This window comes from Camelina sativa, chromosome 11 (genome assembly GCF_000633955.1).
Source record: "Camelina sativa cultivar DH55 chromosome 11, Cs, whole genome shotgun sequence".
In the NCBI taxonomy this organism is placed as follows: domain Eukaryota; kingdom Viridiplantae; phylum Streptophyta; class Magnoliopsida; order Brassicales; family Brassicaceae; genus Camelina; species Camelina sativa.
Window position 1 is genome coordinate 44178968 of NC_025695.1, and position 26541 is coordinate 44205508.

The window sequence follows — 26541 nt, forward strand, 5'->3', positions numbered from 1 at the left end:
GCATTTCAATAGCTTTCTACTTTTCTTTTCAAGTACATTGTGTAGTATATCAGAGTTTCTCGGTTTGTTTGCTTGTTAGATATTGAGAAGAACCTCTTTGTTTCTCTTTTTTTGGAAATCTGCATTTTCAACCTCCTCCGAGTTTGAATTAAAAGTGTTGATTCATAGTCATTAACTATCTTCCAGGTTTGGTTTGTTTATTGGAAATTTAGAAGCTGGGGAGAGTTTAAGATTTGCACAAAACCAGAATGACGTTTTCCATGAGAGATTTGGATCAGACTCTCCAAGGAGCTGGCCAGAAATCGTAACCTTCTCATTTTTTTGTGTTTCCATTTCAAGTCCTTGCTGTATTGCTTTTGATTCATCTCTTCTTTATTTTTGTTAATTGTATTTACAGCGGGATTGAGATATGGCGTATCGAGAACTTCAAACCTGTCACTGTTCCAAATGAGTCTCATGGTAAATTTTTCACCGGGGATTCCTATATAGTCTTAAAGGTTGGTAGTCTTTCTTGTTTCTCCCTTGGTTTAATCCTATATAGTTTCTTAATAGTTTCTAAAACCTTGTTATCTATCTCATACCAGACCACAGCGTTAAGAAGTGGTTCCTTGCATCACGATATCCACTACTGGCTCGGTAAAGATTCCAGTCAGGTAACAGTCTCTTCATATTCTTGTTTCTCTGTGCATATTCTTCAATGAATTAGATTCATGGTGGTGTTTTGATGAAAACAGGATGAAGCAGGTGCTGTCGCCATCATGACAGTTGAATTAGATTCAGCTTTAGGTGGGCGTGCTGTTCAGTACCGAGAAGTACAGGGTCACGAAACGGAGAAGTTTCTTTCCTACTTCAAACCTTGCATAATACCTCAAGAAGGTGGAGTTGCGTCCGGGTTCAACCACGTAAAACCTGAGGAGCATCAGACACGTCTGTACATCTGCAAAGGCAAACATGTCGTTCGCGTAAAAGAGGCAAGTCAATTAATAATGTCTTGTAGTTTTTTCCTCTTCTACTGGTCCTTTATGGTTTTCATCTTGGTATGCATTCTTTTTCTCATTCACAGGTTCCGTTTGTTCGATCGACTCTCAACCACGAAGACGTTTTCATTCTTGATACAGAGTCTAAAATTTTTCAATTCAATGGTTCTAAGTCGAGTATTCAAGAAAGAGCAAAAGCTCTTGAGGTTGTTCAGTACATTAAAGACACTTACCATGATGGAAAGTGTGATATCGCAGCTGTTGGTAAGTGAACTAAACCGTCAAAAACAATAGAGCCTAAGATTTTATACCAACTATATTGAGTGTAATGTGTTTTTTCCTTTGTTGTAGAGGATGGGAGGATGATGGCTGATGCTGAAGCTGGAGAGTTTTGGGGTCTGTTTGGTGGGTTTGCTCCGCTTCCTAAGAAAGCAGCAGTCAATGATGACGCAACCGCTGAATCTGATGGGATCAAACTCTTCAGGTGGAACATCTTTGATCTTAAGAGAACTTTTCTCGTAATTGACCAAATACTGCAACAGATAATTATGTTCTGACTTGAGACATTGTTTTGGTCTTTCAAGTGTTGAAAAGGGAAAGACAGAACCCGTAGAGGCTGAATCTTTGGAGAAAGAGCTTCTGGACACTAACAAATGTTATATTCTCGATTGCGGTCTTGAAATGTTCGTTTGGAAGGGAAGAAATACTTCAATTGACCAAAGAAAGAACGCAAGTGAAACTGCAGATGTAACTTTCTTCTCATGCACCCAAGCAGTAGTTTTGTTTATGGGTTTTCTTCACTGTTACATTGTCATTTTTTATTTTGTCAGGAGTTTTTCCGTTCTTCTGAACGGCCAAAATCAAACCTAGTCAGTGTGATGGAAGGGTATGAAACAGTGATGTTCCGATCGAAGTTTGATTCATGGCCAGCTTCAAGTACCATGACTGAGCCCCAGCAAGGCAGGGGCAAAGTCGCAGGTTTAGTATACTAGTACTATCCACATCGATCAAATTGCTCAGAGTTTTAAACTTTCAATTATGAGATACTTTACTCTGTTTGTCTTTTCGCCAGCTCTTTTGCAACGGCAAGGAGTTAACGTTGAAGGCCTGGTTAAGACTTCTTCTACTTCTAAAGATGAACCAAAGCCATACATTGACTGCACAGGAAATCTCCAGGTAGTGAATATGTCTTAGTGTATACCGGCATTTATGTATTCGAATAAGTGAACATAATCAATACATAGTCTTTTTGATACACGTTTGGTGATCGCATGTCTATATCCCTTCTGATTGCTAACTATGAAAATTTTCAGGTCTGGCGAATCAATCATGAAGAAAAGATCCTTCTCGAAGCAGCGGAGCAGACAAAGTTCTACAGCGGAGATTGTTATATATTCCGGTACTCATATCCCGGAGAAGACAGAGAGGAACATTTAGTGGGTACTTGGTTTGGAAAGCAAAGCATCGAGGTAAACTTATCTACATACTGTATAACTTTTTACTCTCTATGTGTGCTAATTGATGATGATATATATAGGACGACAGAGCATCTGCCATTTCCATGGCAAGCAAGATGGTTGAATCCATGAAGTTTATGCCGGCTCAGGTGCTTCTTCCTGTTTTTTCTTGTTATAGATTTAAGGTGAATATTTTCGTTTTGGATACAACTTTATCAGTCTTATTTGGTGCAGGCTCGTATTTACGAGGGAAAGGAACCAATTCAGTTTTTTGTGATCATGCAAAGCTTCATCACATTCAAGGTCTAATATCTAAGTTTTTTCTTCAGGTTTTATTTTGGTAGGTTTGAAGTAATATTTATCACAATCTCTAGAAAAATGTTTTTTTTCGTCTCAGGGTGGTCTAAGTGATGCTTTCAAAAAGTACATAGCAGAGAACGAAATCCCTGATACTACTTATGATGCAGAAGGTGTTGCGTTGTTTCGGGTTCAAGGTTCTGGACCCGAGAACATGCAAGCCATACAGATAGAGGCGGTATGTGTATTATAAACCATTATTAAACAGCTTTTATATTGGTAATTCAAATAATTATCTGGTTCCAACAGGTTTCCACAGGATTAAATTCTTCACACTGTTATATATTACATGGCGATTCTACTGTTTTCACTTGGTGTGGCAATCTAACTTCCTCGGATGATCAAGAACTTATGGAGAGAATGTTGGATTTGATTAAGGTAATCAGTTAATGAGCTTTGTTTCTGCATTTCAGAACGTACCTCTCAGATCTCACTTATGCTGGAACCTCTGATTCTTGGTTTTTTCTGTTTTGTACAGCCAAATGAACCCACTAAGGCACATAAAGAAGGTTCAGAGTCCGAACAGTTTTGGGAAATATTAGGAGGAAAATCAGAATATCCGAGCCAGAAGATCAAAATGGATGAAGAAAGTGATCCTCATCTATTCTCTTGCACATTCTCAAACGGTAAAACCATTTTGCAACATCTGTTCCCGTTCCGGGGTTTTGGGTTTTCACTTCAACTTTTAACAATTCAATAAGTAACTGTTCTGAACTTGTACTTGATGGTTTTTCCCGGTTTGATTTTCCGGTGATACTCTGCGGATGTTGCTATCTTTACCAGACGATCTGAAGGTAGGATATGGTTTTCATTTTTATGAGGCACGTTTATGATATGATCTCACATTTCTGAATTGAGGTTCTTCTTTCTATGCCCGTATAGGTTACAGAGATCTTCAACTTCACTCAAGATGATTTGATGACTGAAGATATCTTCATACTTGATTGTCACACTGAGATCTTTGCCTGGGTAGGACAACAGGTTGACTCCAAGAAAAAACCACAAGTTTTAGCCATTGGAGAGGTACTTTAAAGATCCATTCAACTAGATTAACGTACAAAACTGCATACTAGTTCTTATAGATCCTTGGCTTCATTGTCTTCCCCAACAGAAATTCATCAAGCATGATTTCCTCCTAGAGAAACTAGCAAGTGAAACACCGATATATATTGTAACGGAAGGAAACGAACCTCCATTTTTCACTCGGTTCTTCACCTGGGACTCTTCTAAATCCAGAGTAAGTGAAACTTCTCTCTCTCTGTCTCTCTCTCCATACTTGCTTCAAATTCTCTCCTCGGAATCTAACTCGTACTAAGTGATAAAACTGGTTCTTGCAGATGCATGGAGACTCTTTCCAGAGAAAGCTTGCGATCCTGACAAACAAAGGAAAACCGCTTCTAGATGTAAAAGCTTTAACTCATTTTATTTAAATCAATCTTGATTCTATTTTGATCTTGTGTCCTTTCTTTGCTCAGAAACCTAAAAGGAGAGTCCCTGTATATAGCAGCAGGTCCGCTGTTCCAGACAAATCACAGCCTCGGTCCAGAAGTATGACCTTTAGTCCAGACAGGGCCCGCGTGAGGGGACGGTCTCCAGCTTTCAATGCACTTGCAGCAAACTTTGAGAGCGTAAACATAAGAAACCAATCAACTCCACCACCTATGGTTAGCCCAATGATCCGGAAGCTTTACCCGAAATCTCTTGCCCCAGACCTCTCAAAGATGGCTCCTAAATCTGCGGCTATAGCTGCTCGTACAGCGCTTTTCGAAAAATCTCCACCTACTTCTCAAGAAGCACCTACTAGCCCCAGTTCTGAAGGTATACAGCAAAAACAAAACTTCTTCATATTTGAACCCCAAACTATCAATTAGGTGAATATAAGTTGAGATCTTGAGCTCACCCTTTTTTGATCGTTTCTGATGTGTGAAGCTGCAGACCAAGCAGAGGCACCAAAACCGACATCAGAGACGAACGAGGAAGAAGCAATGAGCAGCATTCACGAAGATTCAAAAGAAGACGAAGCAGAAGAAGAGAGCAACCTCCCTACTTTCCCATACGAACGCCTCAAAATCGACTCAGAGGATCCTGTTTCAGATATCGACCTCACTAGAAGAGAGGTCAGGTTCCTTAAAACACATATTATATAACATTCGTGTATTGGGTTTGTATTTAAAAGAGGTGAGTTTGGTGTTTTTGTTGCAGGCGTACTTGACTTTATCAGAGTTCAAGGAGAAATTTGAGATGACAAAGAATGAGTTTTATAAACTGCCTAAATGGAAACAAAACAAGCTGAAAATGTCTGTTAGTCTCTTCTGAACACACTCGTCTTTCATGAACTCAGTCTTCTTCTCCCTCATCTTTAACCCAGAAACCCCGTAAGTGTTTCGCCTTTATCTCATTTTGGTGTAATCTTACACCTATTTGATGGATAAGACCGGTTTAGATTTTGTAAAATCTTTCTTCCTATTGTCTGTTTTTGCAGTTCAAGAAAAAAACACAAAGAGGGCAATCATTTTTGAGCTGCTTACGAATAATCAGATACAAAATTCGTATATTCTCTATATTTACTTGTAATATACAGTATTCAAATTTTCTTAAATTGATACTTAGGATTTTTTATTTGTTTTGGTCTCACCGAGCTATGTCTGGCTGTGAGATTCTTTTTATTTTTTCCCTGGCCTTGATTTTTCCTCTGTTCTTTTTTGGGCAAACCTCTGTTCCTTATTACACAGTATATTATTGAATAACCAATGTAAATTAAATCTTATCTTTAATCATGTTATATATATTATATGGTCGTCATTCGTCAGTTTTCTTCATTAATCCATAATATATTAAAAAATAATGAAAAGTCTACAAAATAAAAAAATAAAAAAAATAGAATACTAAACATAACGCAGTCGTGAAAGAGAGAACGGTTCTAACAAAAACGGCAAAAAAAAAAAAAAAAAAAAAAAAAAAAAAAAAANAAGAGAAAGAAGAGTAGCAACGACGATATATACGGGGAATCTCAGGATCTCGATCCTGTTTTTGGTTTTTCTACTTTCAGTACTCTCCATGGCGACGGAGCGTCATCCTTTTGAGCTCGCTAAAGGCACCAATGGCCTTGATAAGATCATCCTCCGCGAGTCTCGCGGCCGCTCTGCCGAGGTAATATATTTTCCCCTTCCCTCCCCTCGTGACGCCGCTGCTCTTTCTCTGTTTTCACTGTTGAATTGTTGTGATCTGTGATTTTAGATCAAAATCGATTTTGTACGTATGAATTATTGATTTGTAAAATATCTCTTTCTTAGATCCTTGTGTGGGTTTTAGTTGTAGTGTAATTGAGTTCTGTATTTGTTTATGTAAACGGATGAACCGGATCTGCGTGTTTATTATCGATGAAGGATGTGTAGATGCTTAGTGTAGTAATCTATGAATCTGTTGCTGTTTTCACAGAGGTGAATTGTATTTTTTTTGAGTGTGAGCTTGATCTCTATCTTGTTTTTTCTGGAACGGTTGCAGATATACTTGTATGGTAGTCATGTGACTTCTTGGAAGAATGAGAACGGAGAGGAGTTACTTCACCTCAGTAGCAAGGTACTCCTGATCTTTACCAATCTTCCACTTCATTCAATAATTGAGTTTCTTGTTGACGAAATGGGACATTTGGTTCATTGATAATTGTTTTCAACTTAGTTAGAGATGATATTTGGTACCTTAAGAAGTTCAGTTCGATTGCTAAACATTTATGTATCTTATGTTGTTTCTCTGGTTATTTGTGTCTCTATAATGCAAAAGCGAGGTTTTTCTTTCTTTTTGTCTAGCATGATTGGCTCAAGGAGTTTATGTAAGATTTGGGAAAATCTTTGCCTAAATTTGGTTATTTACACTGATCAATATGTAAAAAAGAAAACATCTTAACTTCATTTTTAGCTTAAATTCTTAAAGAAGCATGTAATTTGTGAAAGAATAGACAACATTTTACTTGGAAGTCTAGTAATTTACTCATACTAGAACAGTCTTTCTTACCCGGCTATCTGTGTACGTAAGCTACAAAGTTACAAACAATAGATATCTGAAACCGTGAGTTATGAACTGTGCAGGCCATATTCAAGCCCCCGAAACCAATTCGTGGAGGGATTCCACTATGTTTTCCTCAAGTAAGTGCCTATTTGTTTGTTTCGTCGTTTCAGAGTTCATTATGCTGATGAAATACTGATTTTTGTGTGTGCAGTTCAGTAACTTTGGTACACTTGAATCACATGGGTTTGCTAGAAATAGGATCTGGGAAATTGATGCTAGCCCGCCTCCTTTGCCATCGAATTCTTGTTCTAATGCTTTTGTTGACCTGATCCTAAGGCCAACTGAAGACGATCTGAAGATCTGGCCTCACAAGTAAGATTTTTCAAAAACTCATTCTCTATATTTTCTCAACAATTTGCTTGTATTTAACTAAAAATATTTGGTGTGTCCATTTCAGTTTTGAGTTGAGGCTGAGGGTAGCCTTGGGGACTGAAGGAGAATTAACTCTGACATCTCGCATTAGAAACACGAACTCTGATGGAAAGCCGTTTACATTCACATTTGCTTATCACACCTATTTCTCTGTCTCAGACATCAGGTAAATCTCATTGCATAAATTTCTTTACTTCTGTTTCAAGAAGATTTGGAGTATTAATAAAGATTTTGTAATATGCTTATATGCATTGGTTTTTCTTGTGTTCAGTGAAGTACGGGTTGAAGGATTGGAAACCTTGGATTATCTTGACAACTTAAAGAACAGAGAACGATTTACCGAACAAGGCGATGCAATAACTTTTGAATCTGAAGTAAGTTTTCTATTCCTATCTCTCCTTTCTGAAATATCTTTTGTGTCTAGTATCATCACCACTCATAACTAAACACTTGTTACTTGGTGAAAAACAATAGATTGACAAGATTTATCTAAGCACGCCTACAAAGATTGCCATTTTGGACCATGAGAAAAAGAGGACTTTTGTTATTCGCAAGGACGGGCTTGCTGACGCTGGTAAGATTCGCATTGAGATCAGAATCTGAGTTTTTTTTTTAATATGACTGAATCATTTGATAATCATCTTTCAGTGGTGTGGAATCCTTGGGATAAGAAATCAAAGACGATCTCTGACTTGGGAGATGAAGACTATAAGCATTTTCTTTGTGTGGAAGCTGCAGCTATCGAGAGACCGATCACATTGAAACCCGGTGAAGAATGGAAGGGAAGACTCGAACTCTCAGCAGTTCCTTCTAGTTACTCCAGTGGACAGCTTGACCCCAAGAAAGTCCTCGAGTGACTCTCTCAGACTCCAAAAACATCATACTTCTCTTCTCTTTAATTGCAGGTAACTTCAGCTTACTCTTGGCCATTTAGATTCTTCGTGAGCACATACAAATCTTTCGTTTTGGTTTTCATATTCTGTCATTTTAATAGTGTAGAACTTTTTCTTATGATTTTGTCGCTACTTTATAGTGTAAATAAAGTTTACATTTGTTTGTACAGTACTATAAAAACCAAGTGAAGGGAGGAGGAGTTGAAGATCATCGGATATACTATATAATGAAACTGAGATTGAATAAAATTGTTGCTCAATGCTTCTTAGTTCTCTTTTGTAACCACAAACATTAACGATTTGAGGATCAAGACAAGAGACTTTGCACCGGAAATTTTCCAATCGTTAAAATGTCGGTTACTTATATACTTCACGATCAATTCGTTTACTAATACTAGTAATATAGGTTGACTAATCAGCTGGATTGTGACGTTGGGATATGTCTTGAATTTAGATGTTAAGCGAACTAAAAAAACCCGGCCTGGTCTTATTCAACTTCTAACATTTGTGGGTTAAACGTAATGCGCTAATAAAGTTTGCTCGTTACAAAAGGTTTTGGATAGGTTGTTCGTATTTATTTGGTTGGTGTAAGAGTTAAAAACTAGTGAAATAAAATGATAAAATAAATAATATCAACAAAGGAAGTGAATTCTGACCCCAAGTCCTTAAAAGTTAAAGATCTCAAGATCTGATCAGGATCTAAGAAACCATGATTTTTTTGGATCTTTAACCTTGAGTACATAGGATCTAAGTGAAAATTGATGTCTCTGTCCTGAGTTGATACACCAACTTTGTCTAAATCACAACAAATGAGCATTAACTTCAACATTAGCATTAAGAAAATATTTTATAGACTTATAGTTGCAAAAGTTAATGGGTTGATATGGACATCAAGATAGAAGTAAACGAGTAGTACTAACTCGAGAGATCAAGTACAAAATCAAAAGGACGATAGGACGATATTTTACAATTACATCTATAACAAAGATACTGTTATGTGAAAACGAAAATTCATTACAATAAATAAAATAAGTAATAACCATAACGAAAAAAAAAAAAAGAATGAGCATTTTTTTGGATCCACACAAGATTACATCTGGCTCGAACAGCAAGAGATTCCCTGACTTTTACATTAAAAATTAATTTTATATAAAAATAATTAACTAATGGTGGGTTTTTGTCGTTAATGCTTTTCATTGGTTACAAAGCCATCATATTCTGAATCCGATTCATTGTATGTGGGAGCTGAAGTGAAGTTGTCCTTATTAGTTTCGTCATTGTAATTTTACTAAAATAAATATATAAAAAACAATACTATTAAACTATACTATACTCTCCATAGTAAACATTGTACTCATTTAAGTACTGCATATGTAATATCCAAATATGCTTAATTTGTCCTAAGATCAAATTGGGATGAAAAGTTGAAAACTAAGGTTTTCGATTAGTAAAATTATAGAATAACATAATGATTACAATCAAAAAATCATATAAATAAACAAAGATAGTTTAATTTTTAGTATTATGTTTAGAAAAACTGTAGGATCAAAAAAAAAACTGTAGGATCATTTTCAACATATTAAGGATATCATTTTTTCCCAAAATTGTAATTTCAAATTTCGTTTTCGGCTGTACTATATATAAGATGTAAAGTACAAAATAATAATCTAATTAGAAAAAAAAAAGCAGAAAGTATCTAGTAGTAGTAGCTAGTGAAGATAAGCTAAAGCTAAATCTAATAGTCGAGTGACAAGTGGAAAAACTTGCACTTGAAAAAAAAAAATTAAAATAAAACCCACATGAGACATGACGAAGGCCCATTTTTATCTGTTCAGGTATCCGACACGTGGCTTATAATAAGACCCACAATCGCTTGAGAAAAAAAAACCTTAATGATGTCGTAATTATCTAAATTTGTTATTTACTCTTTTTGTCTCACATGTTTTAGAGAAGATTTATTATCTCTGTTTTAAATATTTTAAATACAAAAATAAGTGAAAAAATAAAAAAATAGAAAAAATGTCAGAAAAATAAATTATCTCATGACCAAAAATAATAATAAAAAATTATAAAGAAAAAAGTAAATAATAAATTAATTACACATACATTGTCTTAGTATGTGTGCAAAATCCTAAACATCAAATTATTAGAGAGAGAAGGAGTATTTATCTTAAAATGTTTGTTTTTGTAAATATGACAATTTTCAGTCCGATCTACACTAATCTTCGGCCGGATCTTATAAATATAAAATATTAATCTTAAGCTCTAAAACTAATTACTAATACGCAAAAATAAGTATGTCGGTATGTAAGTGATAACACTGAACTGTGTTCGATTTCAATTTGGAAACAAAACTCGTTACTTGAATTCTCAACTTCTGTTCTGACATGTGATAAGTTTGTGAAAGAAAAATAAAACTGTTGTCAATAATCCTATCCATTCCTAGGATTAGTCACTGCTGGCTTTTGGATTTTCATTTGTTAGAAATATATGGCTCCAATGCTAATAATAACAAACAAATCAAAATGTAATTATTCTGTATATATTTAAATAATTAGTCTGATCATAATCTACACACAAAAAAATAACAAAAAAATAAAAACAAATAAATAAGGATGTGTGTATAGTCACTATAGTGGGGTAGAACAAAGGACCCATAGTGTACGTTAGAAAGGCTACAACGCGTGCTTACTCTTTTTATTATTTAAATTTTATAAAATCCCAAATCTGTTTTTTATAACTCTTTGCTTCCACATGCCGTCACTTCACTTTTAACTCCCTTATTATTATTTCTCTTTTTTTTTTTTTTTTTTTTTTTTTTTTTTTTTTTTTTTTTTTNTTAATAATTTAATATCATACTAGTAAATACTAAATACTATACTACTATGACCAAATCACCATTTGTTTATTTTTTTACCGTTTTTACTTTTGTGATTAGTTTCATGACATACATATATCATAAAGTCATTGTATGACCAATATATCTACTACTTTTGATTTTAGAAAGCAAAATATTGTTAAGTCTCGGTCAATCCAAATGCATTTTTCGTGTGCTACTTTATTTATTGTTAACGAATGATTTCAAAGTTATTTAATTTCGTTCTTTCTTTTCTCTTTTTGGTTGTTGATGGCTATGAATTTCTTGTAAAAAAAAGTTAATTATTTTTAAGTATTACAGCAATAAATCATATTACGACCTACCAAACAAATTGTTATTCATATATATATATATATATATAGCACCCATATCTTTTGTTATTGGTTTGTTTTTATAATATTGTCTAACATACGGCGGACAAAAAATGATATGATTTTCTCTGATCCATTATTTTTCATTAAACCACGTATAATACAATCAGAATTGTTAGGTAAAGCTAATAATATGAGTTATTTAACAAACCAAAAAGCTGAAAAGGAGGTTAAGAAAAGTAATGAATATAGTATAAAACATTTATCTGCAACGAATATAAATTATTTACATACAAAACATTGCAAGTATTGATCGGTATATATATAAACTATAAAGAATAAACAGACAAATAATTCATGTGATTAGTACCATTCGAAATTTAGATGTTGACCTCCAGATCCAAACTTTGGAACTCTAAAAAAATCTGATTTTATTAACATAAGCCAATAAAAACAATTATCGTGTCGGTAATTAGTGCTAAATATTGTACTTGAGATCATATCATGTTTGGTTTGAGTTAATTATTCTAAATTACTCCTTTGAGCTTTCCTCCTTGCTTCTCGTCTCACATGGCCCCCGCCTAATCCAGCCAACTCTTCTTGTTCTCTACAATAATTAGATTATATATTAGTGTCTTACTAATTATCAAATTTAATAACATACCCATGCATCCGCGAAAGGAATCATTTGATTTTTCTATTACAATATATAGTTTTCTTAATCGTTTGAATTGTTTAATATTGATATACACTAATCTTTTTGGGATCTGGGTTTAAGGACGGTAATAGCAAACCACGATCGATGAGAGTTGTTTCTTAATGCACCGGCAATTAGTTGAAAGATTGGTTAGATCTATGAACTCTCTAAAATAAAAATATTATTATAATACAGTATATTTTTCACTTATCCGATTGCTATTAATTAGGTTTCGCTTAAAACATATTTTAGCATCGTTACTCGTTTAGCCGTATACTATAATGTATTGGTGAGCATGAGACAAAAACATATATTAGTAATATTGTATACTATTTCAAGCATAATTACGATACGTCGGTGCGTAGTCGAAGCCCCATGTTAGCACCAGATTTCTTTGAGAGGAGAAAACGAAACAAGTAGAAGACAAGCAACATTACAAATACATATATATAAATATTTCTTCCAGTTATTATAAAACTTTAAAATGCCACTTAAATCATGTGCTGACAATTTCTTTTAAGAAGGTTGTTATATAATTTGGAATTTTATTCCTCTTTTATCATTGGCCATATATAACATTTAAAACAAAATTAAAACGAATCATTTTTAAATATCAACTTTAAGTTGTTAACGGTTAATAATTTAGATCACTATTTGGTAATCTAAGGACGACTCATATCGGTTACCGATCAGTCTTAAATTGTATGCAACATGACGTGCATATCTTTGTGGACGCAAATTTATCACCAACCTATAAACGTATTTGCTGTTGTTTCACCCAATTCAGTTTTGAAAACGACAAAGTCTAAATTAAATTGTTATTCAGTCAATCAGTATATAAAATTGCTATAACAAGTGATATAGTACTATAAGAGGATCTAACTATGAAACTTGGTGTCAGATAAAATCGATAATCATGGGATTTTTGGGTATGGTTGGATAACACCCAGTACGGATGATGATGATGATGATGATGATGATGATGAATATATACGTTTTAATATACATATTGATATAAAGAATTATGTGTAGAAAGGGGGAATCATTTGAATTTCTAAAAATTATACAGAAAACAAAAACGCCATTATTTTGTAACATAAAAAGATAGAAGCTTTGTCTTCAATTGGTTGTTAATATAATACTTTTTTAATATGGTTACATGCATATCTTGATCATGTCCAGTGAGGACTTGTCTGGAATAAATCGGCTAAAAAATCACATTTTTTTTGTTCATCATTTGTCCAAATCCTCTTGATCTTCTCAATTTTATATTATATCAACACATCCAATTATCTCACACTCCCACTTACTTATATTAAAAAATAATATATACATACATAATATACAGAATCTACTTTCATAAGACTTAGGATTTAACATGTTATCAATAATACCTTAATATATGTACACTCTTAACATGATAACTTATCTATCTTTGAGTTAAAACTACAACATGGTAAAGATTTCGCTTATTTCACATAGTGGCATATGTATAAAATACACAATATTTATATAAAAAATACATATTATTAGTAAATCCACAATATATTTATATAAAAATGCAGTTATTGTTTTGTCTGTCTGTTAGAGAGAGAACAATTAGATGGACATAAAAAAGCTAAGCATATGAAAACTCTCAGCTTTTTCCTTGCCTCCTTCCTTCACAAATATCACCAGCCTGTCAAAATTTAGCCTTTTAAAACTATTTAACTTCCATCTTTATATATTATTTGTTTATTAATCCTTATTTAGTTTAAGCATTTCCTTAGCTGTGAATTCCCATTATCCATCTCTCATTCTCTCTCCCTCTCCCCCTCTCTCTCTGTATCTCTCTATCTCTTCTTCCACAGAGCTTTTATTCCAATACTGATTGTTGAAAAAATTCTGTAGTAATCTCTCAGCTTTTGGATTATTTTTTTCTGTTATGCTTTGGAGCAAGTTGGTAGATAAAGCATATATAGTAGTTAAGGAAAGTGTGAGTCTTATGTGAGTTTTGTGGCATGAGCATAGAACATGTGATCAATGAGCTTCTTTGGAGAGAATCACAGCTTGGCCACTCTTCTTTTCAGGTAATTTCTATATAAATTTTATTTCTATGGGTGTTTTTCTGATTCACTGGATAAAGGTGATGAACTATATATAGAAAGGGTTGCTATATATGTATGTGTGTGTTTTTTGTATGTCCATGAATCAATATACCAACTGTAATGAATCAGATTCTGTATTTATGTCCGTGTACGAAAAAAAGGTCATACATTGGGCTCTCAAGTTGGCTTAACTTTTCAATACCTCCGTGAAGAAGAATATAGTTAACAATCAAATTGTGATAGCGATATAGATATTTTGTTTACATATACTTGCGTGCGCATGTATACACATACATATATAGTATTATTATTTATAACATGAATCGTCGTTATCTTTTAGCCAAATTATTGTTCTTGTCTTATCCTATTGGGTATCTGATTTGGTTCTCTACAAATATAGATACATAGACATGATCTTCTCATGTCTTCATGTCCTTGGAAGCGTGTGTATACATGTAATGTAAGTAGCTACTAGCTATAAGTACATGTGTCATATAAAAATATTATTTGTTTATATGATTTATGTGTAGACAAATTTTTTAAAAACATCCCAGCAAACAAGGTTAAGTGGAAATTTAGGTGATACAGTCCTCTTCACATGAATACTAGAACATAATGAACGATGTGACTGTGACCAATCTATATATATTACATTCTGGCTATAAATTCCTATTATTTTATTTAAATAGACAAAAACTTAGGTGATAATACAGTCTTCTGGTATGATCATCAATCTAGACTACATAGTAAAAATTCCTATTTGTTGATATTAAATTGAAAGCTCGACTAGTGTTTTTTGTTCCCTTTTTTTTCCCATGTCTCTATCTATTTTATATTTAATCATTTTTTTTCATATTCTAAAAACTCATGCTTATCCAAAAAAAAGAAAAGGAAAACAAAAATATCAACAACTTGCTTTTTTTTTCGTCCTTTGAAATCTTCACCACTTTTTTTTTTTTTTTTTTTTTTTTTTTTTTTTTTTTTTTTNATTTCACAACGCTAATCATTCTATTTTAAACTTTAGTAGTGAAAATGATATTATTGTACTATATCACACCAATTGTTTTACCAATTTTAAAATCTAAAATATTATATATGAATAACTTATTCCGTAAAGTTATATTTTCACATCACGTTTTTTTTATAGATAATAATGAGTACTATACAACAAATAATAATTAGAAATTTTTGCATTGGTCATGCAAGTAAATAAATGGAAAATCAGTTTTCATTAAAGAAACAAGTATTGTACGATTAACTTATTGGTAGGACAAGCCGTGTCTAATGTTATTCATGATGGCACTACTTAGATACTGACATGTGAAGTATGCAGCTTGGTTTAAATGTATTATTTGTTCAAACTTCAAAGTTTATAATATTACATTTGAAATAACGTATGAATTATATCACTTATTTTTGTTTGGAATGAGTAAATAAGGTAACAAACAAACAAAATTCAATTGACATAAATAAACAAAAAAATTGTTTAGTCATTTTCAATTCAAAAATGGGTAGATCTTCTACTTCTATGATCACTAACAACAAATTTCAAAAATGAATACCAATAATTTGTGGTGTATAACATGTTCTATCCATTGGTTTGGTAATCAGAAAGACATTTTGATTCGTTTTTTTTTAATACTTTGGCTTTGAGACAAAACACCATGAGAGAGAATCTAGTCAAATATAAAAGTGTGTCCCACTAGTCAACCTTCTTTTGTCTACAAACCCTTCACTTCAAAAACTAGTGGCTTCTGACGATTACTCCATCAGGATCATATCACATGTATACACACACAATCACATATATACAATCTAAGTGTATTAGGGTTCCTTTTTATGTGTTTATCAACTATCAAATGGTTATGAAGTTGTGTGAATCTACGTTTCAGGCATGGGAACAAAGACGGGTGAGCGAATTAGGACGAACCCCCTTGGCTTAAAGAGTGTTGATCGCAGTGGTTTCATCAGTTTTGGCGTTAATGGTCGAGGAAAATCGTCAAAGGATACGTTGACTGACGACAAAGAAGAGGAGCAAGGAGGCGTTTCTATTATTAGGTCAATGGATAGGTTTCTTGAAAAGCAAAATGCTGAATCGATCAGACATACAATGCAAGCTCAAGAAGATACTTTTAAGCAACAGGTACGTTATACTTGCATATATATGCATCATTTATATGGATTTGGTGGTTTTGGTGTTTTATAATTGTTTCAAAGTAACCAAACTAAAAAAGTAAATCTAGTAATGGATCATCTTGGAATTGGAATTTTCATTCATTTTGTTAATTTCAGCCTGGTTTGGACCAATATAGACTATCACATGAAACATACCAATTTTTAACTTGTTGATGATGGTAACTAGCTATGCATATAACAAAGTGATAATCGCAGGTACGAGAGCTACATAGAGTATATAATACACAGAAAATGATGATGAATCAACTCAAACATAGAAGCCAATATTGGACTGTCGACAACAACAAAGACCAAACCGGTTCAAGAGAGAGAACCGGAAGTTGTTCAGGCATAGACCTCGAAAATGTGGTTAGAGCAACACAAACGACGACGGATCATATCGAAGAGAGCGAACTAGAATTGACACTGAGCATCGGATTGTCTTCTTCATCAACTACTATGACGACGACGACGAACAAGGACATGGACTACTCGTCGACGACGTCGTTGAGATCATCATCGGATAATTGTAATAATCAGAGCAATAACAATAATAATAACAGTAATAATAACCAAGAAAGTAGCGGACCAAACACGCCTATGAGCAGCTCAAGTACGACGTCGTTGGATCGAGAGAAGAAGAGACCTCATTGGCTTTTTCAAGGACTTAGTATTAACCGAACCTCTTCTTGATTTTTGTTAATTCACTGACCTTTTCTTTTCTTCTTCTTCTTCACCTTCTTCTCATTTTTTGTTTACTTGTATCTGATTTCTTAGTATTGTTCTTACTACCAGATTTACTGATTTCACATTTAGCTCAAATTATCTTTCTTCGTTAGCACTGATAAACCATTGAAAAAATAAAATTATGTGTTGCTTAAGAATCTATATTCATTTGCTTCTGGACCTCAATGAGGTCATACATTGAGATGGAAAGAACTCAATGGGCGCTATGAGGTGTTTTTAATTTGACTCTTGTGATTTTTAAGATTGGTCTAATTAATTACGTACTAATCTCAAAGTTTATAAACCGTCTTCGTCCATTATAAGTTTTATACACAAAATCGTATATTTCACTATGTTATTTCAGCATATTACATAACCCTCTCTCTTTAATTTATTTTTTTCGCTCCTCTAATAGTCATCTCCGTCATCTTCATCATTTCTTGATCGGAAAAAGTTTCTAGCCACGGCTGAAGCGGCTCCAAAAAACATGAAGAGAAGTAGGAGGTCGAAGCCACCACCAGCACCAACTGCCACCGCAGGACCAGGGGCAAAAAAGGAAAACGGTGACCATCCGTAACCGCCGTAACCATATCCGTAGCCACCGATCAAAGGTGGTGCAACCTGAGGATTCACGTAGATGTTTGTCCTGTGAAAAGGAAACTGTTTTAGGGATATATAAAAGGTTTTGATTTATATCATCTTTTTCGTTTGCGTTTATAACTGACTAATAAATTTGAAATGTAAAAGTATAAAATATAAGTCTCTACTAATGGGCTAGTGTGGATATGAGGCTGCTAAAAAAGCCCATGCATAAAGCCTCTTGTATTGATAAAAAGATGACATAAACAAATACAGTATTTTTATACGAGAAATTAAACGATTTAAGTTTTGTATGCTTCAAAGTATTTTTACCAACTACAAATCTTGAATCTACATGCAAAATTTTAAAGATTTTGTTTTCAGTAAGAATTTCACAATTAAGGTCTTTCTTACTTAAATCATATATTTGAAAAGTTAAAATCGTGATTAGAGACTTGAGAGCTTCAGTTAAAAAAAAAAAAAAAAAAAAANAAAAAAGTAAATAATAAATTACCTTGATCGGTTGTTAATTCTAGGAGGAGGGCGAGGAGCTGAAGACCGAAACGCTTGACCGCCGACTCTTCCACCGCTCTTAGCCGCAAACGCATCACCAACGTTTCCCAAAGCCAAAACGCCAACCGCTAGCGTCGCGATTGCCAATTTCGCCAACTGATTCTCATTTTTCCTAATCGATTAAATAACATAATCTAATAAGAGCAAACCCGAATTTTGAAACAAATAATTCTTTAAAAATAATAAATAAATTACCTGGAAGAATCAGTTTCGTCGTCGTGGTCTGGAGACTTACAACAGATTGAGTTGGGACGAGTGAGGTTAATATTGGATCTAGGCTTAAAACTGTGTCGGAAACTGAACGTGTTCGATGAAAAGCTCTGTCGTGAGGAAGCAACAGCGGCGAGATACATTTTTTTGTTGTTGTGTTTTGGTCTCTGAGATTTGGTGTTCCAGTAAGCTCTTCTTCTATGTTCTTAAAGATCTTTCACGTCTTCTTGGTTTTTGTTTTTGTAGCTCATAGTTTGTGATAAAACGATTGCCACGTGGGTAACAACTAGTGGCTTACTAAAGAACACATGTATCCACACGGATTAAGAAATCCGGTTTATGTTATCAAATAGGTCGGAAGAAATAACCGAACCGGTTAGTCATCTAACCAAACCGCAATATACGGTACTCTTGGTTTAATTTGGAATACTCGAGTCAACAACTTCGATTTTTTCTAATGCGATTATGCAACTTAACCTTCGTTGTGCAACATGTGAACCGCTGCTTCAAACGAAACAATCCAAAACTTTAAAAAAGATTTTTTTTTTGTTGAAAATTAACAAACCCAACTGTTGAACTTGAATTACTATTGAACTTTATATAACGAAAACGTATAAAACCTAAAATAGTATTTCTCTTTTGTTTTTTCCAAGAGATGGGAAACGAAAACACATGGTTATAATTAAGTCTAAAATCATGAAGAAGGAAGATTAAAAAAAGACCCCAGGAGTTTAGATGAACTTAAAAACACACATATACTTAACCAAAAAAAACTTATTTCTCTCCTCTTATAAAATCATCATCATTATCATCTGCTAAACAAAAGGATCTTCTTCCTGTTCTTCCTTGATCATCTTCTTGTTAAACTAAGTCGGATCTTTTATTAAACGGTGTAGTGACCAGCTGTCTCGATGTCAAGTCCCTTTAGCTTCACCACTGACTCTACGTGTCCTTTAAGCGTATGGAGTTCCCTAAGCCTGTAAAGCAAACACACAAAAAGCCCTAACGTTAGCTTGACTCATAAGGAACATAAGTTTTTTTCTTTTTTTAAGTCATCCATTACCTTGCGATCTCAGCTCGTCTCTTGGCTTGATTTGCAATCTCGGACAGTTCCCTGTAACCACCTTTCTCTGGGAGAACGTTGGCTGTTTCAGTGTTCTGGAGACCGTGTAATGTCCTCTGCGCATGAGCCCATTGTGCTTCTCTCTCCTCGATTCCATAGTTTTGCTTAGTGGTAAACGCAGTCTGTTTTTTTTTTTTTACAGAGAGATTTTGTTTGATCTTAGAAATCACATTTTAGAAGAAGAAAGGACCAGAGTACAAAAAGAGTAAATTAAGAAAGCAAAACGTACCTTGTTGTCAATGAGATTGTTCCAGGCTGTTCCGGCTAGTATATAACGGATTGCGAACTTCATTATGTCTAATGGAAAGTAAAAGACAATACTGAAAAGCCAGATAACTCCAGCCCACCCCCATCCTATTCCTTTGATTCTTGCAAATTCCCAACTCCCGTAAACCGCAATCAATGTTGCAATCTACAAGGTCAAGTTTATGAATCATTGAAGAGAGTTTATAATGAATTAAAGAGGAAGAAGAAGAAGAAGAAGAAACAGTATCATGTTTAAATGCTTACCGCTTGTGCTACCCAGAAAGCAATTAGCAAGAGATATCCAGGACGTTCTGCAAAAGACCAGCCTCTAGATCGAGTGACGAAGATAAGAGCTTGGCTCACAATACTGACTTGCAAGTATAAAGCTGACATCATTTCATGGTCGCTGCCTCTTATGTCTTTCACGTGGAACGTTCTCTATAAATTCACAAACAAAAAAAAACAAAAAACAGAGTTAATGCTTGTGTGACAAGTAATTGTGAAGAGATATTTGTTTATATGTTATGTACCGGGAAGAAATCGGTTTTGTATGCAGCCCAGAAGAAAATAACAGTCACTATAGCCATGTAGCCTCCAAGAACAACGCCAGTTGCGAAGATTTCTTTAAGTTTCCAGCTATCTGGTGTAGGAGAAGGCTTGACTCTGTCCTTTGAGATTGTCATAATAGTTCCTGTTGAGTAGTACGTAGTATGAATGATGTTAATTATGTTAGCCTTCTATTGAAATAGTTGTTGTAAAGAGAAGAAAACTAACCATCGTTTAATATAGCAATGATCAAAACCATGAATGGTGAAAAGTCGAACTTCCATATCAGAGCAATGAGCATGAAACCAAACTGTAAAAAGGCACAAAGAAAGAGATTATGAACAGATGATATTTAAGAACGCATACAAGATTGGTTACTTACCACAATACGGATGGTAATTGAGACTGCATAAATCTGTTTAAAATAAGATCAGAAAACATAATCAGAACAAGTGATACTGGTGAAAAGGTTCTAAGAAAGTTATAAAGCTTAGATTAAGAGAACATGGCTTACTGTGTAGTTCTTCATTCTCTGGAAGATGGCTCTACTCGTTAGAACCGCGCTGATGATCACACTGAGACCTGGCTCGGTAAGGACGATATCAGAAGCACCTCTAGCAGCGTCAGTTGCATCAGCGACAGCGATACCTATGTCAGCTTTCTTCAACGCAGGAGCGTCATTCACACCATCTCCTGTCATACCACAGATATGCTTCTTTTCTTGCAACTTCTTCACAATTTCGTATTTGTGCTCTGAATGGATTTGGTAAAAGAAACAAAGGACAAATGTTACAGAGAGAAGAGCAAGTTTGTGTTTCGAAACAAGATATGAAAAAGGTCTTCAACCAACCTGGGAAGACCCCAGCAAAGCCATCAGCTTTTTCAATCAACTCCTCAACAGGAAGGTGAGCAATGGCTTCGTCTTTGTGGTTACCGAGTAAAGAAGCGGATGGGTACATGTTTGTTCCCATTCCAAGTCTACGTCCAGTCTCTTTCGCAATAGCAAGTTGATCACCTATTTAAAACCAATGGAAACATAAGTAAGAAATTTAAGAGTGTTTTCACACAAAGCAAATAGTAATGTTTTAGATGTAAACCAGTAATCATCTTGACGTTGACACCAAGTTCTAGAGCTCTTCTTATGGTTTCTGCACTATCATGTCTTGGAGGATCAAACAAAGGCAACACACCAACGAACTCCCATGGACTACCAGAGCTTTCTTTTGTTTTCTCAGGTACAGTCTGATACAAAAGAAACACAACATTTCACATCAACTCTTTTCATATTGTTTCTTCCTTTAAATTTGTTACAAGATGTAAAACAAATTTTCTCACCTGTCTTGCAACAGCTAAGGACCTGAGTCCACGCTCAGCGTACTTATCTATTGCAGAGTGGACTCTCTTCCTCAAATCAGGTCTCGCGTTGCAGAGATCAAGAATCTGAAATCATAATATAGTTAGCTTTTTCGGTTAATCATTAAAGAGAGACACAACAAGTAACTTAAAGTACAAAGAAACCATCAGTTCTAGTTACCTGCTCGGGAGCTCCTTTGCTTACTCGGTGCCAGTTTCCGTTGCCATCGATATACGTCAAAGCGGTTCGCTTATCAACTGGATTGAATGGAAAGAAGTGAATCTCTCTAATTCCAGCTCTTGCCTGAAAGAAACCAACAAATGAGAACAGAACATTCCGTGTTCTTCAAGAATAAAAACAGAGTTTTATATGTATACCTCTTTTGGATCAGCAAGCATTCCAACCATAGCAGCATCAATAGCATCTTGATTCTCAACTCTTGAAGCCCTAGCAGCAAAAAGCAAAACCTCATCTTTCTCAACGCCTCTAGCACAAACCTCAATCAGATTCTTGTCAACACTAAGCTTGTTCAAGGTCAAAGTCCCGGTTTTATCGCTGCACAGAACATCCATACCAGCCATCTCTTCAATAGCGGTCATACGTTTTGTGATAGCTCCTTGCTGAGACAACTTGTGAGATCCAATAGCCATTGTCACAGACAAGACAGTAGGCATTGCAATAGGGATCCCACCAATCAAAAGAACAAGAAGGTTGTCGATTCCGTCTCTGTAGTGTCTGCGTTGGATCGGATACATCACAATGAGCTCAATCACAATACCAACAGCTATGGAACATATACAGAAGTTTCCAATCGCCGTAAGAACTTTCTGGAAATGTCCAACTTGGTTTGTGCTGTCGACAAGATGAGCCGCTTTACCGAAGAAGGTATGGACTCCAGTGGCAATCACAACCGCTTCAATCTCACCTTGCTTGCACGTAGAACCAGAGAAAACTTCTTCTCCTGGACCTTTCGTTGCGGGAAGGGATTCACCGGTTAGAGCAGACTGATCTACTTTTAAAGCATCGCCTTCAAGAAGACGTGCATCAGCAGGAATGATGTCACCTAGCTTGATGCTCACGATATCTCCAGGAACAAGAATTGAAGCTTCTTGCTCTGACCATTTGCCATCTCTTAGAACCTGCGTAACAAAACAAATAATATTAAAACCTTGAGGTTATATATAGCTTCAAGATTGTATCAAACACAAATAGGAGTTTGAAGAGAGAGACCTTAGTTTTGGGAGCAAGACCAGCCATAAGAGCAGCAGCAGCATTTCCAGCATTGTTTTCTTCGATGAAACTGATGGTTGAGTTGATAACCAAAAGACAAACAATACCGACAAAATCTTGCCAGTCCGGTGGCTTTCCACCGCCATTAGCCAAAGCAATAGCCATAATTGCAGCTGCTTCCATGACCCAAGAGAGAGGGTTCCACATAAAACCCAAGAACTTGAGTAATTTGCTTTCCTGTTAAACGAAAACACACACCAACAAAACACAGTTAGTGACTTATGACTTTTTAACTATGTTTAAACCAAAACTACATAACATGCTTTGTTACCTTCTTCTCCTCGAGTTTGTTGGGACCAAAGATCTGGAGTCTGTTTTCTCCTTCTGCCCCAGACAAACCTTCTCTTGAACATTTCAACTGCTGGAACACTTCTTCAATTGGGATTTTCTCCTGCAAGATAAACACAATAACGATTCAATGATCTCAAAAAGTGTAAATTATTTAATCTTCTTCTACACAAACAGTATAATAACCTTTTACCCCCACACACACACACACAAAAAAAAAAAATAATAAAAAAAAAAAAAAAAAAAAAAAAAAAAAAAAAAAAAAAANTAAACAGCATGCAGATTTCTAAATTTCTAAGTTAGAAGATGAAAAGACCATTATCTTTTAATTAGCGTATGATAATAAGTCTCAGAGGCCCAATTGAATTAAAGGCCCAATGGCACGGAACGTATAAAAAATAGGGGCAAATCTGTCAATATAAGATGGGATCTTAAATTGAGTCCTGATTTTGAAGATTGGAGTTTACTAGTTTAGTATTTATCTAGGGAAGTGATTAAACGGTTGATAATGCGATTTCCCGTGAGTATGAAAATTCCAAAAAAACGTACTAATTAACACCCAATATTTTGACTAAAACTTATCTAAGAAAATCTCAAAATTAGGTAAACTCATTAAGAAAGAATCATGTGAAAGTAAAAGAGTACTTTTATTAAAAAAATAATAATACTTTTCGCTTTATTTGGTAACTAAATAACATAATTATAACTAAATATTCTGGTGATTCTGCGATTTGTATAGACTAGTGCAATGGCAAAATCTAGTAGGAAAAAAATAAATAAAGAAAAAGCCAAAAAGGTACCCAACAAAATCTGAGATCAATATTAAAATTTTATTTTTTTGTCATGGATTCTTTTCTCATCGCTAAATGAAACCAAAAAAAAAAAAAAAACACTCAAGCTAAACATGAAATCAAAACGTTCAATGATCTAATCGATGTAAAGAGAATTATGTTTGTAGAACCCTAAGTAGATCGAATCGTTAAGTAAAAAACATAACACAGAACTAAACTTTTCTCTCGTTAACAATCTAAAACGAACGTAACGAAACTAAACAAAGAGTAAAGAGAAGAAGTTCATACCAGATCAATATTCTCGTTCACGATATCCTCGAGCCCACTCGCCATCTTTCCTCTCTTCTGCCGCCTAGCGTCGTCAAACCATACACAAAAATACAAAAATCGTTATAAACTATATTCGCAAAAGCTGCGGAAGAACCAAGCAAATAAAGTAACGATAACGAAGCTATATTCCAAACTTTGAAAAAATAAAAAAATAAAAAGAGAGAAAGAGAAATCAAAGTTGAAACGAACCAGATTCTTCGGAGTGAAGGTGGACTACGTTAGGCTTATTTGGTGGCGCGCTCTATTTATATGCATATCTCCCTTACCCGACGTCGTATATCACCTCTATTTTATTCTGACATTTATCGTTTTTTTTTTTGTTAATTGAAGATTATTATCGCTTTGTCAAAGAGATAATTTAGGCATTTTAAATATTTATCACTTTGACTTGTTTTTTTTTTTATGTCATTAATATATTAAATTCTGTCAGATTTTTTTAAGTATGACTATCTGAGAGACCAGGTCCTCGTTCTGTTATTGAATTTCATTGAGGAGGACACTTTTGTCTAATCATGTCCTACGGTTCATATTAATATCTCTCTCGATTTATTATGAAGTTTTCTTCCTTATGTAGTCAAATAAATCTTATTAAATTGACAAAATAATATTTTAAAAAATCTTATTACTTTGATTAAAAAAACATTAATATTCTCTTGATTTTTTTTTTACATAAATTATTTTAATTTCTTTCAAGATAGTCATAATAAACCAACAAATATCCTCATTAATCGTTTTAATTATCTTGAGATAAAATAAAATAAGTATTACTATACATTGAATTGAAAATTTCTTTCGAAAAAAATAAATAATATTTAGATTGTTGCAATTTTTACCTTCCAACATACATGATATAATAATGCAAATCTAAATATTGTAAAACAGGAAAAAATAAATCAAACTGCCTTATTTTGAAAGAGCAACGGCGTTAATTTCTGGTATAGATGACATATTTTACGGTGATGGTTCTGTTACTAACTATGGTAAAAAAAAGGTTGATGGTCTAGTAATCTCGTGACACGTGCCTATTCTTAAGCTGTGGCTGTTACAGAAGACTGATTCTTGAAAAATAAGATTGCTTTTAAAGCTTTCTGTAAAAGGAAAAACAAATAAGCTTTTGTTAAAATTTCTTTGCTCTGACGACAAAAAAAAAAGATTGTTTTGCTCTTCTGACATGTACCAGAGAACCAAAAAAAAAAATTAGTTTAAAAAGGAATTATATTCTATAACCAACAAAAAAAATTATAATTCAACAACTAACTATTCTAATCATAAAAAGCTAATATACACTATTTAAACTATAATATATACTATATTATCTTTGCTATCACTACCATCCCCAACTCCTACCACCTCCCTACCACCGCCAACCCCACCCCTAAAACCATACTTCCCACTTCCTACAACCATCCGGTGGCCACCACCATCACCACTAGGGTTCTCAATGTACTATCTTTTAAGGTTTAGATTTCTCCAATTACTAACGCCAGACCACCGCCAGACACCGCCGGAGAACCACCAGACCACCGCCAGACCACCGTCAAAGAACTACTGTCGGAGAACCGCCGGAAAACCGCCGGACCATCGCCGGAGAACCGCTGGACCATCGCAGAGAATCGTCGGACCACCGCCGGAAAACCGCCAGACCATCGCCGGACCGCCGCCGGAGTACCGCAGTCTCACTGCCGAACCACCGTCCACTACCACCGCCGTTCATCCCTATCCACCACTATCCTTAAACCAAAAAACCCAAAATAATAATTTTGCCTTACCCTTATTCTACTTTTCTAATTTTTTTGAATAGATGGATATATTATTTGTTAGTTCTTTTTTTTGCTACTGAACTAATTCACCCTAATTTAAATGACATACGTTTATTTATTTTTTTGTCAACGGTGTCAATAATAAGATCATCTTTTTCTTCGCAATCGATTTATACAAATCTATGTGTAGAGAAAATAGCGTAAACATATATTATAGTGATATTTTGGAACGTTTTACCATAATGTATAGTTTGGTAAGTAGTCTTTTAACCTTTATCCCTTAGCTGTAATCTTTCTTTCAAGTAGGTGTTATCTACATTTCTACTAATCTAGATACAAAACATATAATCTTTATGAAAAAGATTTAGAAATAATAAGTTGGATTGTGGGGAGTGGGGACGAATTACGCAGCGTTGCAACATATGTAACGTAAAATGATGGTTCGTACAACCTCTC

At 34.5% G+C, this 26541-nt stretch overlaps 5 protein-coding genes across 6 annotated transcripts; 3 read left to right on the plus strand and 2 right to left on the minus strand.

Moving 5' to 3' along the window:
• Positions 196 to 5548, plus strand: LOC104726284 (villin-5). The gene is made up of 23 exons (XM_019232933.1): positions 196 to 304; positions 398 to 497; positions 585 to 653; positions 735 to 971; positions 1064 to 1241; positions 1329 to 1461; positions 1562 to 1724; positions 1808 to 1955; positions 2050 to 2153; positions 2291 to 2446; positions 2515 to 2583; positions 2669 to 2737; positions 2832 to 2969; positions 3041 to 3169; positions 3270 to 3417; positions 3575 to 3585; positions 3674 to 3814; positions 3903 to 4028; positions 4129 to 4194; positions 4267 to 4609; positions 4721 to 4908; positions 4994 to 5166; positions 5274 to 5548. The coding sequence occupies exons 1-22, from the start codon at positions 249 to 251 to the stop codon at positions 5105 to 5107; spliced, it is 2886 nt and encodes a 961-aa protein (XP_019088478.1). The 5' UTR covers positions 196 to 248; the 3' UTR covers positions 5108 to 5166; positions 5274 to 5548.
• LOC104726285 (putative glucose-6-phosphate 1-epimerase) lies at positions 5747 to 8485 on the plus strand. Its single transcript, XM_010445115.2, has 9 exons — positions 5747 to 5941; positions 6296 to 6370; positions 6877 to 6933; positions 7008 to 7168; positions 7254 to 7394; positions 7500 to 7602; positions 7703 to 7802; positions 7877 to 8133; positions 8292 to 8485. Exons 1-8 carry the CDS (start codon positions 5849 to 5851, stop codon positions 8083 to 8085), a joined length of 939 nt encoding a protein of 312 aa, XP_010443417.1. The 5' UTR covers positions 5747 to 5848; the 3' UTR covers positions 8086 to 8133; positions 8292 to 8485.
• Positions 13607 to 17099, plus strand: LOC104726287 (ras guanine nucleotide exchange factor Q-like). The gene is made up of 3 exons (XM_010445116.2): positions 13607 to 14076; positions 15987 to 16237; positions 16486 to 17099. Exons 2-3 carry the CDS (start codon positions 15989 to 15991, stop codon positions 16960 to 16962), a joined length of 726 nt encoding a protein of 241 aa, XP_010443418.1. The 5' UTR covers positions 13607 to 14076; positions 15987 to 15988; the 3' UTR covers positions 16963 to 17099.
• On the minus strand, positions 17269 to 18583 carry LOC104726288. The gene is made up of 3 exons (XM_010445117.2): positions 18343 to 18583; positions 18089 to 18259; positions 17269 to 17641 (listed from the first exon to the last, which is right to left on the minus strand). Exons 1-3 carry the CDS (start codon positions 18498 to 18500, stop codon positions 17404 to 17406), a joined length of 567 nt encoding a protein of 188 aa, XP_010443419.1. The 5' UTR covers positions 18501 to 18583; the 3' UTR covers positions 17269 to 17403.
• On the minus strand, positions 18970 to 24543 carry LOC104726289 (ATPase 3, plasma membrane-type). 2 transcript variants are annotated; one of them, XM_010445118.2, is made up of 17 exons: positions 24515 to 24543; positions 24284 to 24347; positions 23188 to 23307; positions 22857 to 23093; positions 22004 to 22765; positions 21807 to 21929; positions 21608 to 21712; positions 21370 to 21514; positions 21123 to 21287; positions 20787 to 21025; positions 20655 to 20687; positions 20501 to 20582; positions 20257 to 20417; positions 19991 to 20164; positions 19710 to 19892; positions 19421 to 19602; positions 19241 to 19334 (listed from the first exon to the last, which is right to left on the minus strand). In XM_010445118.2, exons 2-17 carry the CDS (start codon positions 24326 to 24328, stop codon positions 19241 to 19243), a joined length of 2850 nt encoding a protein of 949 aa, XP_010443420.1. In that variant the 5' UTR covers positions 24329 to 24347; positions 24515 to 24543. The 2 variants fall into 2 exon arrangements, with proteins under 2 accessions (XP_019088443.1, XP_010443420.1); XM_019232898.1 differs by lacking the exon at positions 24515 to 24543 and having other exon boundaries at positions 18970 to 19334; positions 24284 to 24328.